The 16,958-nt window shown below is 45.6% G+C and overlaps 1 protein-coding gene across 2 annotated transcripts in view; it reads right to left on the bottom strand.

Moving 5' to 3' along the window:
* Window positions 1–1,029: 1,029 nt before the first annotated feature.
* RPIA (ribose 5-phosphate isomerase A) overlaps window positions 1,030–16,958 on the bottom strand; it is a 31,716-nt gene continuing 15,787 nt past the window's right edge. The window contains exons 4-9 of one of the 2 annotated variants that reach the window (XM_060117208.1): window positions 13,418–13,477; window positions 11,147–11,211; window positions 9,839–9,907; window positions 9,001–9,142; window positions 7,262–7,361; window positions 1,030–1,963 (exon numbers count right to left, since the gene is read on the bottom strand). In XM_060117208.1, the coding sequence (XP_059973191.1) occupies window positions 1,869–1,963; window positions 7,262–7,361; window positions 9,001–9,142; window positions 9,839–9,907; window positions 11,147–11,211; window positions 13,418–13,477 (531 nt within the window). In that variant the 3' untranslated portion in view covers window positions 1,030–1,868. The remainder of the gene's footprint in view (window positions 1,964–7,261; window positions 7,362–9,000; window positions 9,143–9,838; window positions 9,908–11,146; window positions 11,212–13,417; window positions 13,478–16,958) is intronic. The other variant, XM_060117209.1, reaches the window with a different exon arrangement.

A 16,958-nucleotide genomic window follows, 5' to 3' on the forward strand; every position in this document is an offset into this window, starting at 1 on the left:
ACCTCACATTCACACTTAAGGGAACTGCAGTTGGGTCACAGGTGTGAAGGTGTATGAAACCCTCTGAGGATTTACATGTGCTGTGGAGCATACAGGCGTTTTTCAGAAGCCCAGTTTAACTTTGTTTATCTTTATCCCTGAATTTAATCCGAGAGCTTTAAAGGATCATTCCAAAAATCCGTTCTATCAAGTTTTCTCAGCTATGACCTAGTGCCCATTTTGTGCAAAAGTTACCTATCATCCAGACCAAAATAGTCTTGGAGAAAAATAAAGCACTCCAGACAACAGGTTTCCTAACAATGTATAAGGTGACTGTTTTTAAAGATCACCTTAAGAGCAAAGAAGAGAAGGAATTCAGCAAAGGAAGCCTCGTCAGTGCTCAGTCCTGACTGATTGACTTTTATTCTGCAACTTGATTTAGCAGGAATTCCAGCGCCACTAAGTTCGGCAGCTATAATCCAAGCTTCAGAACAGAGGCCAAGGCGAGTGAAATGACTGTCTAAGGATCGTGCAAAGTCAGCATGTGGCCGGGGTGGGTCAGGGCTCTCAGCACAAACACCTTTGCAACAGGATGGATTCCTGAGTCCCATCTAGAATCATCACTGAGCTGATCACAGCCTTTCCGTTCCCATCTGAGGCTTTCTGGACGGTTCACTGCTCGTCAGGCACACTGTGAAGATTACAGACCGGGACAATACAGAGAAAAGTCAGGTTACCCATTTTACTGCTTGTCAGCTTCCATGATCAAAAGTCTGACTGGTGTGAAACTTGGGGATAATTTGTGACTTTTGTTCAGCTGTGTGTTATCCTCTATTAATAAAGAAAACGAATGTCTTATTTGACAGTGGTCTCTGGAATAAAACTGACATCAAGCTCTCTCAGAAATAAAGGTAATATTTGTCTACTCTTTGGCTCAAGATTTCTTGAGTGAATTCTACCCCTTATCAAAGATCCAATGTGAACTGGTGAGCAAAACTGATTCCTATTTTACTGCAAAACTGACAAAAATTCTATAGTAAAGACAAACAGTCAAAGTGGCACCATACTGTTTTATTTCAACCTTCAAACAATATAAAGAGGTAACAACTTCTGATGCCGAACCATGCAAATAACAATAAAGGAACAAAAAAAATATTAACGACGAAAAGACAATCATTTAAAGGTGTTTCACAGCAGTGCTTTGGCAGTACGGGCAAGTACTTCCAGCCAATGGATTCCAACAAGCGGGGTCTGAATGAACCCCCTGTTCTCAGCAGAAGAGCCCCCATATTTCCCCCCTGGTGGTCTACACACTCTGAGTCACACACACCACACCCCTACACTCGCCGGACTTGTCATTCACATCTTACAACACGTAACTACACATTGTGCGTCTACACAACAAAAACTAAAAATAAAACAGTGTGGTAGAAAAGTAAACAAACTCCAGTGTTTCCAGTAAGGCATCAGGGAATCGCTGCTGGCCGGGCCCTTCATCTCACCAGTTTAAAGAAAAGTTTGATTTACACTTCTCAGCAAACCCAATATTCAGAGGCTTCACCATAACCAGCAGGCTCAAGTTAAAAGTTTAAAAGACAGTCCTCCTTTGTTTTGGTAAATGTTTCATATAAAACATGAAATCAAGTTCTACTTTATAAAAAAACAATGGAGTATTTTTAATAGTAAAAATATATATGTTTATACTTCTCTTTTTAAAAAGACATTTAATAACAATACTTCAGAAGACCAGATTTAACCCTCAACCCCACTCCCTGCCAAGTGTCCACCTGGCACAGATACATTAAGGCAAAGGCTCCTGGAGAGGCATGTCCGCCTCGGCGGCGGGCTGGGGACACAAGGGGAACACACTCCGCTCCTGCAGGGCCAGTTTAGAAAGGCTTCTCCCTCATGTTCACTGAGCCATCCTGCATCCCGAAGTAGACTCTCTCCGCCATGTTGATGAACAGGCCCGTGTCCACCACGCCTGCAGGACAAAGGATGGGAGGGAGCATTAAGTTTCAGGTTCCCGAGGCAAGAAGAAAACCAGGATCACAGGGCAGGGTCCGTAGGAGCAACTACCATGAACAGCACTGGACAAAGAAATGACAAGTCTAGGGCTTCCCTGGTGGCGCAGTGGTTGAGAGTTCGCCTGCCGATGCAGGGGACGCGGGTTCGTACCCCGGTCCGGGAAGATCCCACATGCCGCGGAGCGGCTGGGCCCGTAAGCCATGGCCGCTGAGCCTGCGCGTCCGGAGCCTGTGCTCCGCAACAGGAGAGGCCACAACAGGGAGAGGCCCGCGTACCACCAAAAAAAAAAAAAAAAAAGAAATGACAAGTCTAAAGCCCTCCCTCCCTCATGACAATGAAAAGAGATTCTGATTACTTTTATTTCTACTTGCAATCCCTTCTCCCCTGCAATCTTGGCTTTCCCTCTATACTCAGATGTGCAAAGCTTTTCCTGGCCTTCGGGCCTCTGCTCACACTGTTGCCTTAGTCTGGACTGGTCATCTTTCCAGAGAGGCCCCCAGGCCTACTCGAAGTACCCCCACTTCCAGTTATCCTCAATCACACTATCAGCCTTAAAAGTTTCTCCCACAAAGGGCTGGAACATACGTGCAATGCATATACCACACCAAAATATATAAACTCTCCAAATCAATAAGACGACAGACAACCTAGTAGAAAAATGGGCAGAAGACTTAAAGAGGGACCCCCCTGGTGGCGCAGTGGTTAAGAATCCGCCTGCCATTGCAGGGGACATGGGTTTGAGCCCTGGTCCGGGAAGATCCCACATGCCGCGGAGCAAAACTAATAAGCCCGAGCACCTAAGAGCCCGTGCTCTGCAACAAGAGAAGCCCACGCACCACAATGAAGAGTAGCCCCCATTCGCCGCAACTTAGAGAAAGCCCGTGTGCAGCAACGAAGACCCAATGCAGCCAAAAATAAATAGAAAATTTATTTATTTATTTTTTAAAAAAAGACTTAAAGAGGTACTTCACAAAAAAGTTTATCCAAAATGGCCAAAAAACATAGAAAATGGTGCTCAAACTAGTCAAAAGAGAATGCAAATTAAAACAAGACACCACAACACACTCACCAGAATGAGTGTAATGAAATTTGACTAGAATGCAAAGACACTCCCACACACTAACAGTAGGAGTAAACTGGCAAAACTACGTTGGAAGATGTTTGTCGGTACACCTTCTAAAGCTGAACATATTCATACCTGATGATCCAGCAATTCTACTCTTTGGTATATAAGGTATACATTAGGTATATATATGGCCCTCAAAAGACATGTATGAGAACGTTCACAGCAGCACTTTTACTAATAGCTAAAAACTAGAAACACCCAAATGCCCATAAGAGTAGAATGGATATACAAACTTTTTTTCACACACATAAATACGATGGTATACTATTCAGTAGTGAGAATTAACTACAACTGTAAGCAACCTTCACTGAAAATATTTACGTATATACACATACTATAGTGAGATAATACAGCAACTCCCCTATATGCAACCTTCAAGTTGCGAACTTTCAAAGATGTGAACGTGCGTTCGCATGTCCAATCACATAAGTTAGTTCACATGTCTGGCATACATTGCTACGTCCGTGTATCCTCTACAAGTGGTTGTGCTTTTGTGTACTTTACTGTACAGTACTGCATAGGGTACAGTAGTATACTAGCTTTGTTTCAAGCCCAGGATGTCTGGAAGCAAGCGTAAAAGCAGCAGTGATGTAGCTGGTACTACTGTACTTTTCAAGGTACCGTACTGTAAGATGTTTTCTTGATTTTTTGTTTGCTTTTTATGTATTATTTATGTGAAAAGTATTATAAACCTATTACAGTACAGTACTATATAGCCGATTGTGTTAGTTGGGTACCTAGGCTAACTTTGTTGGACTTATGAACAAATCGGACTTACAAATGCGCTCTTGGAACAGAACTCGTCCATAGGCAGGGGACTTAATATACTGTTCAACTATCGAAAAAAAAAGTTTGGGAATTCCCTGAGGTCCAATGGTTAGGACTCCGAGCTCTCACTGCTGAGGGTGCAGGTTTGATCCCCGGTCAGGGAACTAAGATCCTGCATGCCACACAGCACAACCAAAAACAAATAAATAAAATTAAAATTGAAAAAAAGTTTGATGGACCCAGTGTATAGGGGAAGCAGCATCTGCATACATTGTTGGCAGAAGGGTAAACTGGTGCCATCCATGGAGGGCAATTCTGCACCAAGAGCAAAACCAGATACACTGTTTCTTTGATCTGGTAATTCCCTTCTGAAAAAAAAACAAAACTGGAAACAAATATCTGCTAGTGGGGACCTGGTTAAATAAATTATGTGATAGCCACAAAATGGAATGCCATGCAGTTATTTTTTTAAAAAAATGAGGAAGCCCTTTTGTGAACCATTACATAATCATCTTCAAGATGGGAAAAAGTAGGAAGCAAACCACGTGTCTAGTGTGCTGTCGCTTACGTAAAAGGAGACGGGGCGGGGCTGATTTGCGTTTATGAAAGATCAACTCAAGAAGGACACACAACTTTGGCAGCACTGGCTGCCTCCAGACAGGGGGAAGGGCAAAGGGATAGAAGATAGAGACTTTTCACTGTTTACTTTTGTAATTTTGAACTACATATATTCAAAAGGATAAACAAAATTAAAATTTTTAAAGACAGCCCCCAATACATAAACAAATAAAATCATCTACCGGCAATAAAAAGCCATCAGGTAGAGAAAGGAGCTGCTGAAACACAGAGGTCCCCCGCACCACGCTGGGCCGCCACGACTGGGGCCTCCCAAAGACATGCCAAGTGGCCACTCAAGACCCATCCTTTTCAAACATTCTGTAATACAAGGTGACAGCCTGATCCAAGAGAAAGCCAAACTGGCTCCCGAAAAGACTTCAAAGAAAGAGCAGAGATGCGTGGCAGCAATCTAAGGTCTGATCTTAGAGCAACCTCTCTTCAGATTACTGAGATGCTAGGAGCGACTGACCCATTCCTACCCCCACCCTCCCAATTAGTGGAAAGGGCAGAGGTGACTCAGTGTGAACACGGGGGCAAGAACCTCTCTGCTCTGCGTGCAAACAATGGAACATCCAAGGCCGTGACCAGCCATGGACCAGGTTAACTGTCCTTCAAGTGTCCTCACATAAAGGAACGTACATGGGACAAGGGCAGGGTGACAGGATAGACAGGGAAACTTGCCCTCTTTTCCTCCCTTGATCATGGTCCAGCAGCAAGTATCTTAAGAGACCAAAGGGGAAGAGAAAAGAGAATGAGAAAGAGAACAAACCTCACTGATGATGATCCTGGTGGCACTGCACTAAATAATTTAACATCTAGCCTCTCTTTTTTCGTTTTCTTAATTTTAAGTTCCTAATGAAACTCTGAACTTCTCTAGGATGTAGTGTCTACTTACTAAGGTGGAGAGCGAAGCGTGGGAGAAATCTGCTCACCAAGGAGATCTCAGTGTCTCAATACACCAAGAAAGGTCTGAACAGGTGCAACAGAGCTACCTAGTGGACACTGCAAGAAATCCACCTACAGAGGAACAGCGCCAGCAAGGGTGAGCGGTTTCCTGTGCCGTCCCTGGGTTTGTCTGTATTCTCATTAGGGGCTAATTCTCCCATGTTACTAACGGTGACCTCTGTGGCTTCTCTTCCTCTTGCCTTCTTGGCTCTTTAGTTCTTCCACTAAAAGGTTAACACTAAGTAAGGGAATAAGCATAATTCAACCCATCTTCTTTACATAGTAAATCTGGAAAAAGACTGTCAATAGAAGACTAAAATAGTGGACTAAAGTAAGGTTGGAGAATTAGCTCTTTATTACAGGTCTATATATTTTTCATTTTATATATTTATATGTATTTCATTCCCAAATAGCATGGGTAAATCGGAATGTAATCTAGCAACTTAATTAATGATGAAGACAGTATACTTCCTTCCTAGGGATGTACTCATTCAACAAATATTCCCATGTGTGTTGAGCACCATTTTGACTCATTTACTCCTCCCAACAATCCTATGAGGTAGGTACTAACAGCAGCCTCTTTTACAGAGGAAGAAACAGGCGCAGAGATTTAACTGACTGCACAAAGGTCATACTGATAGAGCAGGCCTGGGTTTAGATCCTTACCCAGGATGTCCGCTCCAGAATCCACCCCTAGCCACTACAATCTATTAAACTGACTTCATCTGCCCCATTAGCTTGCTCTGGCCCAAGAATACTTCATGTCATAGAATATTCCCCGATGGAATCTTAGTCGCTCGATATCATAAGACTGCTATCTCTCACATCTGCCTCCTCTTTTTAATCCCCTCGTACGAGCCCTCAGTACCACCTCTGGCCTGGACTCGTAACTCACCTCGACACGGCCCACCCAGCCTTCACCCAGGGCCCAGATCCCTGGCACGAGGTGGACTGGAGACACCCCACTGCTCCCAATGTCCATGTCACACAACCCCCTCCTGACCTGGCTCTCGACGAAGGAAGGGCTAAGAGTTCAGGGTCTAGAGGCAGACAACCCAGGCTCCCACCTCGGGGATGCAGCCCTTGAGCGAATCACGTACCCTTCCTCGATCCGTGTCTTCCTCTGTAACTATCTCATGAAATTGGGGGATCAAACGAGACGCTTCTCAACACGTAGCACAGCGTCTGGATCGTCTACACTGAGGCGCAGGCCCAGAATCACCTCTCCTGCGCGAACCTCCCCACGCTTCGCAGAAGCAGCAGCTCTAGGCTCTTGGTATTGCACATTCTATCTTATTTGTAGGCACAGCTTCTAGGCAGCCCCGCACAGCTTTCCCCAGGTTCACGTCAACTCTCCCCGAGGCAGACAGGAGAACTCCCTGTCACACGCGTCACAGCGCCCTGCCTGTGGCAGGAACCTAACGTGTGGGTGACCTGAGTCATTCTCCTCCAGAGAACATGCCAAAATCCAACAGGCTGCAGTCAAGCTCCGGAAAGGAAAGGCTCTCCGCGGAGACGGTGGGCTCATTTCAAGGCAGGCCCCACCCGACACCCCGTCAGCTCCAGGCCTACCCCAACTGAATGGGTTGTGAAATGCCAACCTACGAAGCTGCTAGGTGAGCAATAACTCTTCTCGGAAGGAAAAGGCAAAGGCGTGAAGTTAGGAATGCCAAACACAGCATGAAGGAAATTCCTTCCAACCGAGTCTTGCAAAGCCCACATCCATCCACAGCCAGAGGCAGGGGACAGCTACGAAGGGCATGGGCGCCTGTGCTCAGTGAACGCCAGGCCCATTACCTGGGATCATTTTGATAGTTGTGTTCACTTCACTCCATTTGTGGACCCGGTCAAACTTCCAGTCCAGGATAAAATTCCCATTATCCGTCACCACAGGACCCTAGAAGATAATGCCCCACACTTACAGAGGCCATGCAGATACAGGCAGGCAGAGGAGAGCAGGAGAGTGGAGGTGATAACCGAAGACAAGTATCTTAATGAACCCGCTCCAACCAGTACCCCTGCCTCGTGCTTTCTAGGAGGCAGGAACTTGGGAGTCAGAACTGGAGTCTTAAGCCATCCAGGCATAGATCTCACAGGAGCCATTAACCTCTGTGAGCCTCAGATTCCTCAACGGCAAAAAAGGGATAATGAACATACCTCATCAGGCAGCTTGTGGGTAAGCCACATGGGTAAGCGCTAGCCACAGCGAGGGCTCACTGATTCTTAGCTATTATTAGAGTGAAAAACTACAGAACAGAACAGACTACCAACACGGCTCAACATTCCCACAGCTTCACGTTAAGAACCATCAGTAGGGGCTTCCCTGGTGGCGCAGTGGTTGAGAGTCCGCCTGCCGATGCAGGGAACACGGGTTTGTGCCCCGGTCCGGGAGGATCCCACATGCCGCGGAGCGGCTGGGCCCGTGAACCATGGCCGCTGAGCCTGCGCTCCACAACAGGAGGCCACAACAGTGAGAGGCCCGCGTACCGCAAAAAAAAAAAAAAAAAAAAAAAAAAAAAAAGAGAACCATCAGTAATGCAACATAAGACAATGCTCCCCCAAGTGGGGCAGACCCATCCAAAAGACAGGGAGCAGAGATGGGTCCTGGGGTCATACAGGCTGGGGGTAGTTTTAGTTAAGTAATCCAGAATTCCACAACAGCTTTGGGCACTAGAAAGCGTTTAGGAGCATAAATGTTGACAGAACACTACAGTCAAAGGCAAGGAAATGAGGACTCCTCTGCGAACTGGAGAAGGGGTGGGAGCCCAGTTCAGAACCCCACGAAGGCACGATGCTGGGCTCTGTGTGGAGGAACCCCAGCCATGAGAGAGCACCCCAACAATCTCCTCTTGGCTTTTCAGCTATACAGGGAGCCAGAGTCAGAGCTCTGTACAACCAGTATGATTAGGATTATGATTTTGTAAAAACACCAGGCAGAAAACACGTCAAAATAAAAGTTCATCAGGGTAGAGTTACAGATAATTTGCTTTCTCTTCTGTACGTTCCAAACTTTTTATATATAGTTCTGTGTGCAACTACAGTTATTTTTTGGAGTGTTGCTGTTGCTTTTTCGTTTATTTAAGTGTAAGAAAATGGGGAGGAATTCACATCTCCCAAGAAACTACTTCATTTAACCACAGAATGAGAAAAGAGGAGGAAAAATAAAATTACACCATGAAACCTGAATAACTTTCTGCCCCAGGTGGGCCTCCCAAAACCCATTTTTAGCAGCTGTTAGTCAGAGATCCAGGCCTCAGGTACAAAGACCAGATAACCTAAGGAGCACAGATCCCGAGCGACAGAAAATACACCCATCTGTACAGAGAATATGCGTTGCATTAAGTATCGTCTTATCTACATGAGTTTGAATGTGGAAACTGATAAAGCCAGCACTCTAAAAGTAAACCAATAGGGTGATTAAAAATAAATAAACAGAAGCCACCTGCCCAGCCTAGGCACAGACCTAATGGAAGCAGGAAGGAGGACACAGCCCTGAGAGCCTGGAATGCCTTCCAGAAACCTCCCTGGCCACTTACTGCCTTGCTGACAGCCATTCGAAGTTCAATCACACCCCCAAACTTCTGGGTCACAGCTCGGCTCACTGGGACGTAGGCCATCGGGATGACCTCGATGGGGATTCCCTTGTGCCACTGATCCCCAAGGTTCTTTGAATCTTTCCTGGAAAGAAAGAGTCAGAAAGTGCAACACATGTAAATAAGCTCAGTGGTACAGACACAGCAAATGCAGGCATGGGGGTAATAATGAGGTAAGAGGACAAGGGAAGCGAGAAGGGTCGCGTGCACGGGGCTTCAAATGCATGGGTTGTGTTTTACCATTTAAGAAAAGCAGTAGCTTTTGTAAGTAAATATGACAAAAATGTTAAAACCTGGATATGGCTGGCTTGTCATATACAGCTGTGAAGAACATAATCTTACAGCTGTCATTTTTTTTTAATTAACATGCTCGCAGAAGTGCCTTCTATCAGACTCCCTGAAGGAGAATCTGAGAGCCTGGTCAAAGACTGTCCACAACACAAGTCATGTGTGACCCCAGAGGCTGCAGGGGTGCTGGGTCACTGCCCAGGGGCAGGGCTTGACCTGCTTTTTCTGAGGCTCCTTGCTAGGAGCGAGCGAGCGATAAGTAAGGACGCGCTCTGTTAACGAGGGTGACGGGCTGTTTGCCCTCCTTCCAGTGGACACGTGAAATAGCAGTGCCTAACTTCAGCACGAAAGCAGAGCATACTCCCCCACACACTGCCCTCCATCATAGACTGTTAGGAAAGCCCCTCCCTCCACCTGTTTCCTCCTCTGTAAAATGAAGCCTGGGGTCCGATCCACCTCCGCAGCGGACAGTTCAGAACACCGAACATCGTACCTGAAATCGGCAATCACGATGAAGCGACTGGCATTGCCAGCCACAATTTTCTCCTGGGTCAGGCAGCCTCTGGGGGATGAGGAAGAAGCAGCAAATGAACACAGGGGTAAGTAAGACAAAAACTGAATTCGGGAACTAAGGTCAGATACGGGAAGCCAAAATCCACTCAATTCTGGCACTTAAAGAGAAATTTCATTTTCAATTCTTAAAGGAACGCCCCCCCCCAACTCCATCATACTGTGCAACGGACTGACTTGTGTCTCCCTGCCCCTCCCCTGAAATTCAACTGTTCAAGCCCTAACCCCCAATGTGACTATACTTGGAAGATGGGGTCCCTAAGGAAGTAATTATGGTTCAATGAGATCATTAAAGTGTGGCCTTGGTCTGATAGGATGGATATCCTTTTAAGAAGACACCAGAAAGCTCTCCTGCTCTCTCTCTCCCTCCGCCACAAGAGGCTGCACTGAGAAGGCCGCCATCCGCAAGCCCAGGGCTTCCAGAACTGTGAGAAATAAATTTTTCCATTTAAGTCGCTAAGTCTAAGGTTTTTGTTATGGCAGCCCAAGCTAAGACAGGCTGTTTCCAGAAAATGGACTACGGAAACACAGCCTGTGTCTGGGAGAAATGGTTCCCAGTCAGGCAGCGGGCATAATCCCATCTAAGATGCATCTGCCAGGAAGCACTGTGCCTGGGGAGAAGCCATCTGAGCGTGGCATGAGGCGGAGGTTCTGCAACTGGAGAAGTAAGGACAAGCTCTGAACAACCTGCCCTGTCTGCAATTTGACAGCCAGGGTTATAAAGTGGAGAGAGGACAGTGAGATTTTAAGCAAATTTTGTGTCACTCCATAGTCTGCTTCATTATAAGAACCAGGAGACCAGGACTTCACCTCCTTCAACTCACCACTTCCTAACTCCCCAAAATCAACACCTAAGAAACACCCAATAAATGTTTTCCAAATGAATGAATACATGCATCACTAACTGCTCAGAGCCCACAGACCTAGTAATCTAGTCCTGGTAATATGTTTGCTTTAGCCTGTACAGTTTTTAAAGCTGGAATCAGTAGAAGGCAGCAAAGAGAACCCTTCAAGATGAATAATTTCATTGAAGGGGCCCAGGTTCCTGTCACCAGATTGCTACTAACAACCAGAAATGCCAGGCTGGTTCTACAGCCTTATGCTATCCACATCCGAGTAGAAAGAGAAACTCATGTACATCGCAGCGGCAATGTGTTTATTCTGTATTCTACTCTGCTTTGCTAAGGATTAACTGGCAGATACTCTGCAAAAAAATCCCCACAACACTCACCCACCACCCTTGATGAGATTGAGATCAGCATCTACTTCATCAGCGCCATCGATGGCAACGTCAATCTGTGTTGAGGGTAAGGAAAGATATAAAAACCACTAAGCTTGAACATGCCATAGCGCATCAGGTCCCAGCAGCCCTATTAGCCAGGCACAGTTTTTCCTATTTAGCCAGTCAGGAAACTGAGGCTCTGAGAGGTTAAGCTATTCCACTCAGGTCACCAGGAAACAAATAGGGGAACCACAGCTGGGTCCAACTCTTATCCACCACTTTACACTCCCTTTACTCATTGATGGCTTTCTCTGTGGATGAGCTGGAATTATGGAGAGCGTGCAATCTCAACGTGAGTGACTTCGCCTCCAAGTACAGAAGGAGGTATACAGTATACCTGTGAGATTAAAATTTCACTGGGGGTGGGCATTAATGGAGAAAAGGCTGAGAAACACTGATCCAGAAGTCTCCGTACTAATGTGGCAAAAATACTGGCATGCTGACACACATCTGATGCACTACAGAACTGGAAACTTTCTGAGGTACCCCCGCTATGACCCACCAAAGCACCTGTCTGGGCTTGCCCACTCCCCTTTACAGGAAGCTCCACTGCCAGGCCCAAAAGCAGTCAAGGAGGGAATAGGTTCATTCATGTTTCAAAATTTGAAATCAAGAAAGAGAAGTACCTCTCGTCACTCCCGGTACTCTGCAGAGACAACGTGGGAGCCCCAAGTATGGTTTCTAAAAGAGCAGTATAAAACCTCAGGGTGCAAATCCAGTTCAAGCTGCAGTTGGCAGCTGCGTGGCACAGGGCCTGCAAAGCTTCCACGGGGCGTCCTCGCTTCCACCCTTCCACAGGATGGAGGTGCAGCCTGCGATGCTCCTCCCCACTCTGCACCATGGCAGCTCTCTGGGGCCTGGAAGGCGGCAACCTTTTCTGTCTGGGTTTCACACCCACCTTCAGCCCAAGCCACTCCCCCCACAGCGCTGAACAGCTGATTCCGCCTGTGCCCTGGCTTTACCCACAGATATCTCCGAACAAGCCCTTCCCATGGTACTTACTAACCCATCTGTGGCCCACATGTCCCATGACACAGTGGATTAGTAGACCACCATCCAGTCTGTCTTCAAGCTGCCGGAATCCCACCTCACTCTTCCAATCCAGCCTTGCCCTCTCCTTCTCCCTCTCCCCTCCCCCTGCTGTGCCATTCCACTCACTCGGTCCTAGACACCCCAGCCAGTCTCAGCACTGCACACATGCCAGCCTGGGACTGCTCCCATGGTTCCCATCTACCCCTCTCTGGAATGTTCTCTCCTGCCCTTGCCACCTAGCCTTCATAGCTCTGCTCAAACTTTACCTCTTCCCACAACACCCTTCTAAGCAGCATCCTCTAGAGCCAGAAGCACCTGGATTCACTTTCAGGCTCTGCCACTTACAAACAGCATGGCCTTAGGCAAATGCCTTGCCCTCTCTGTGCCTTTCTCATATCTGTAAAATGAGATAATAATGGTACCCACCCTCAAGACTACGGGAGCTTAGATTAGATACAGTTGACCCTTGAATAACATGGGTTGGAACTACACAGGTCCACTTATACAGATTTTTTTTCCACTAAATACGTACTACAGTACGTGACCCACGGTTGGTTGAATCCACAGATGCTGAAGCGCAGATACAGAGGGCCAACTACGGGACTTGAGCATCTGTGGATTCTGGTACTCGCAGTGGGTCCTGGAGCCGTTGCCCCGCAGATACCCAGGGACGACTGTGGTTTAATACAGGCCTGGCACTTAGCATGGTAACTGGCACACAGTCAGGGCTCAGTAAACGCCAGCTGTGAGCATGCTGCTCACTCTCATCAACTTCAGTCTCCTCCAGATTGCCTGTGTGTTTAATCATCTTTACCACACGACTGCATTTTAATCTGTTTTCAAAGACCCATGGCCGCCTCAGATGATACTTCTTCTCTCCACTTGGCGATAAGTTCTGAGGGCCGCCCTGCTCGTATATATACATGTCTGTGTGAGGGCTGCAGGAAGCCCTGGGTCCCTGAGCCCTCTCGGTGAAACCACAGGGAATGTCCTCTAAATTAACAAGCTCTTCTCTTCTGACCTCAGCCAGGATTAATATTCAAAGTCCTAGGAGAAAAGCTAGTATGACTAACTGACTTTTCTCCTAGACTCAACAAGATATCCAGAGCCCATGAACAAGTGACAGCTATTTAAAAAAAAAAAAAAAAGAAAGGAGACCAAAAAACCCAGCAGCCTCTCTCTACTTACCTGTGGGTGTCGGTCCAGGTCACTGAGAGTTAAGCCATACTGCAGGATGAGCTGACGGGCCTGTGGAGGACAGGAGAAAGCACACATAATCATTAACTCTTAGTGACGGCGAGAATCCCCAGAATCCTCTTGGATTTAACTGTCAGACACTGAGACCCACCAAGGCTTCCTCTCAAATCCAACCTGGTCCACCACGAGGTAGGAGATCTAGCCCCATGAACAGCAAAAGTTAATTCATTCCAGAAGCTGGAGTGAAGGTAAACAGCACATCGTGAACACTGCTCCAGTGCTAGGCTAAGAGTTCCTCCTCGGTGACCTGTTACTTAAGATAACATCATGGGGGACTTCCCTGGTGGCGCAGTGGTTAAGAATCCACCTGCCAATGCAGGAGACAAGGGTTCGAGCCCTGGTCTGGGAAGATCCCGCATGCCATGGAGCAACTAAGCCCGTGCGCCACAACTACTGAGCCCATGCACCACAACTACTGAAGCCCGTGCACCTAGAGCCCATGCTCCGCAACAAGAGAAGCCACCACAATGAGAAGCCTGCACCCCGCAACAGAGTAGCCCCCGCTCGCCATGAGAGAAAGCCTGTGCGCAGCAGTGAAGACCCAACGCACCCAAAGCCTCTGGTAATACAGTACCAGTAGTTCCCTCCCCCCCACCACCCCCCTCCCCCATCCCCGGCCATTCAAGGTTTCACTTTTCGCGGTTTCAGTTACCCAGGGGCAAGCCTGATCCAAAAACATTAAATGGAACATTCCAGAAACAATTCACAGCTTTTAAACTGCACGCCATTTTGAGTAGCACGATGAAATCTCTCGTCATCTACTCTGCCCAGCCCTCATCCCTCTGTCCAGCGTACCCTGCTTATTTGTGATTTAAAAGCCATCTCAGGTATCAGACTGACCATCACAGGACCACAGTGCTTGTGTATCAAGTAACCCTTACTTTACCTAACACAGGCATACCTCGTTTTACTGTGCTTCACTTTACTGCACTTTGCAGGTACTGCACTTGTTATAGGGGTACAACTTCTCCAACAGCATTTGCTCACTTTGTGTCTCTGTGTCACATTTTGGTAATTCTAGCAATATTTCAAACTTTTTCATTATTGTTATTATATTTGTTACTATGATCTGTGATCAATGATCTTTGATGTTACTACTGTAATTGTTTTGGCATCTTTAGCAATAGTCTATTTATTTATTTATTTATTCGTTCATTTATTTATTTATAGCTGCGTTGGGTCTTCACTGCTGTGCGCGGGCTTTCTTAGTTGCAGAGAACGGGGGCTACTCTTCGTTGTGGTGCATGGGCTTCTCATTGCGGTGGTTTCTCTTGTTGCGAAGCACAGGCTCTAGGCGCGCAGGCTTCAGTAGTTGTGGCATGCAGGCTCAGTAGTTGTGGCGCACGGGCCCAGCTGCTCTGTGGCATGTGGGATCTTCCCGGACCAGGGCTCGCACTTTTGTCCCCTGCATTGGCAGGTGGATTCCTAACCACTGTGCCACCAGGGAAGTCCCTAGCAATAAAGTATTTTTTAGTTAAGGTATGTACATTGCTTTGTTAGACATAATACTATCACACATTGACTAGACTATGATGCAGTATAAACATAACTTGTATATGCACTGGGAAACCAAAAAATTCATGTGACTCGCTTTATATCATACTCACTTTATTATGGTGGAATGGAACCAAACCTGCAATATCTCCAAGGTAATGGTCCCAAAGCGCAATAGTGATGCTGGCAATTCAGATATGCCAAAGACAAGCCATAAAGTGCTTTAAGTGAAAAAGTGAAAGTCCTCAATTTAGTAAGTTAAGAAAAAAAAGTTATATGCTGAGGCTGCTAAGATCTATGGTAAGAATGAATTTTCCATCCATGAAGTTAAAGAAGGAAAAAGAAATCTGTGCTAATTTTGCTGTTGCATCTCAAACTGCAAAAGTTACAAGACTACAGTGCATAAGTGCCTAGTTAAGATGGAAAAGGCATTAAATTTGTACAGTAGGATATTTTGAGAGAAAGAAAAAACCATATTCATGTAACTTTTATTATGGTGTATTGTTATAATTGTCCTATGTTATTATTTGTTGTTGTTAATCTCTTACTGTGCCTAATTTATCAACTAAACTTTATCATAGGTATGGCTGTATAGGAAAAAACACAGTGTATACAGGGTTCAGTACTATCTGTGGTTTCAGGCATCCACTGGGGGTCTTGGAACATATTCCCCCTGGAAAAGGGGGAACTAACAGTTTTTAAAATTTCCTAAACTAAGAGTCAAATCTACAAAATATTAGAAATGTCTCTAAAAAAACCTAACAGTATGAAAAAAGACTGTGGAAGATCACTACAAATTAATACAGTGATTTCCAGACTACACTGCTGAATAAAAATAAGCAAAAGAATACATACACTCAGAAGAATATGTAAAGGCAGGACCTCCGGAATGGCTAGGTGAGAGCACCTGAGAGCACCAGACTGGGAAAGATTTAGGACGTTGGTAGGAAAAGTCAGCACCACCGACTCTACGGACATGCCTTTCACACAGGCTGACTGAAGGGGAGGGCTACCACCACCACGGGGCCCAGAGCAGAATTTGTCGCTGGAATAAATGAACCTTTGAGTCTGACCACTCAAGTTCAAGTGATAAGGATCTGTGTTCGTGCCACTGCTTACAATACGCAGAGGAACTAAAGGATGGAAAACTTCTTTTCAAAAGCCATGTCTTGAAAATATTTTCTGCTTCAAGTCAAAAGCACCTGAAATGTAGGATCCGAAGGTCTCGGTTCTAATCTTAAATGAACCAGCCACATGACCCCTGGCAAGTTTTCTCATCTATAAAAAGATGCAGATGCATAATGACCAATGTCAATCTTCAAATCCAAAATCCTAAGACTCTTAACAGTAAAATACAAAGACCCTGGAATTTGCAATATATGGGACCTATTTGGATCCTGATTCAAACAAACTAAAAAAAGGATAAGACAACAGGGGAAATTTGAATCCTGGATTTTTATTTGATCCTATTAAAGGTTATCGTTTGATTTTCTTTAGTATTGTTGAGATGTTTAAAAGTCTCCCTACTTTTCAGAGAGACATAATAAAATACATACAATGAAATCATACTGTGCCTGGGATTTGTTTCAAAATAACAAAGGTGAAGGAGAATGAGATACAGATGAAACAAAACTGGCCATGAATTGATAATTGTGGAAACTGGGTGATGGGTACGTGGAAGTTCATTATGTTATTCTTTATCCTTTTTGAAGTTTGAAATTTTCCACAATAAAAGGCTAAAATAAAATGCTGACTGAAAAAAGTTCAAAAGAAAAAAACCCATGATTTTGCTCCTATTAAAGAGAAATATATAATGAAGGGAGAAAACAACCATAAAAATGGTATTTCTGGATTATTTCTCAGTTCCTAGGTTTCTCCAAACGTAACACTGGAGAAACCATACTAATTCCAGATCCTAAGGCTATAAAAACATTTGGAACGTCTGGAAGATGAACCCCCAAAGTCCCCCACGCCTCTT

Source organism: Mesoplodon densirostris, chromosome 14 (assembly GCF_025265405.1).
Source record: "Mesoplodon densirostris isolate mMesDen1 chromosome 14, mMesDen1 primary haplotype, whole genome shotgun sequence".
In the NCBI taxonomy this organism is placed as follows: domain Eukaryota; kingdom Metazoa; phylum Chordata; class Mammalia; order Artiodactyla; family Ziphiidae; genus Mesoplodon; species Mesoplodon densirostris.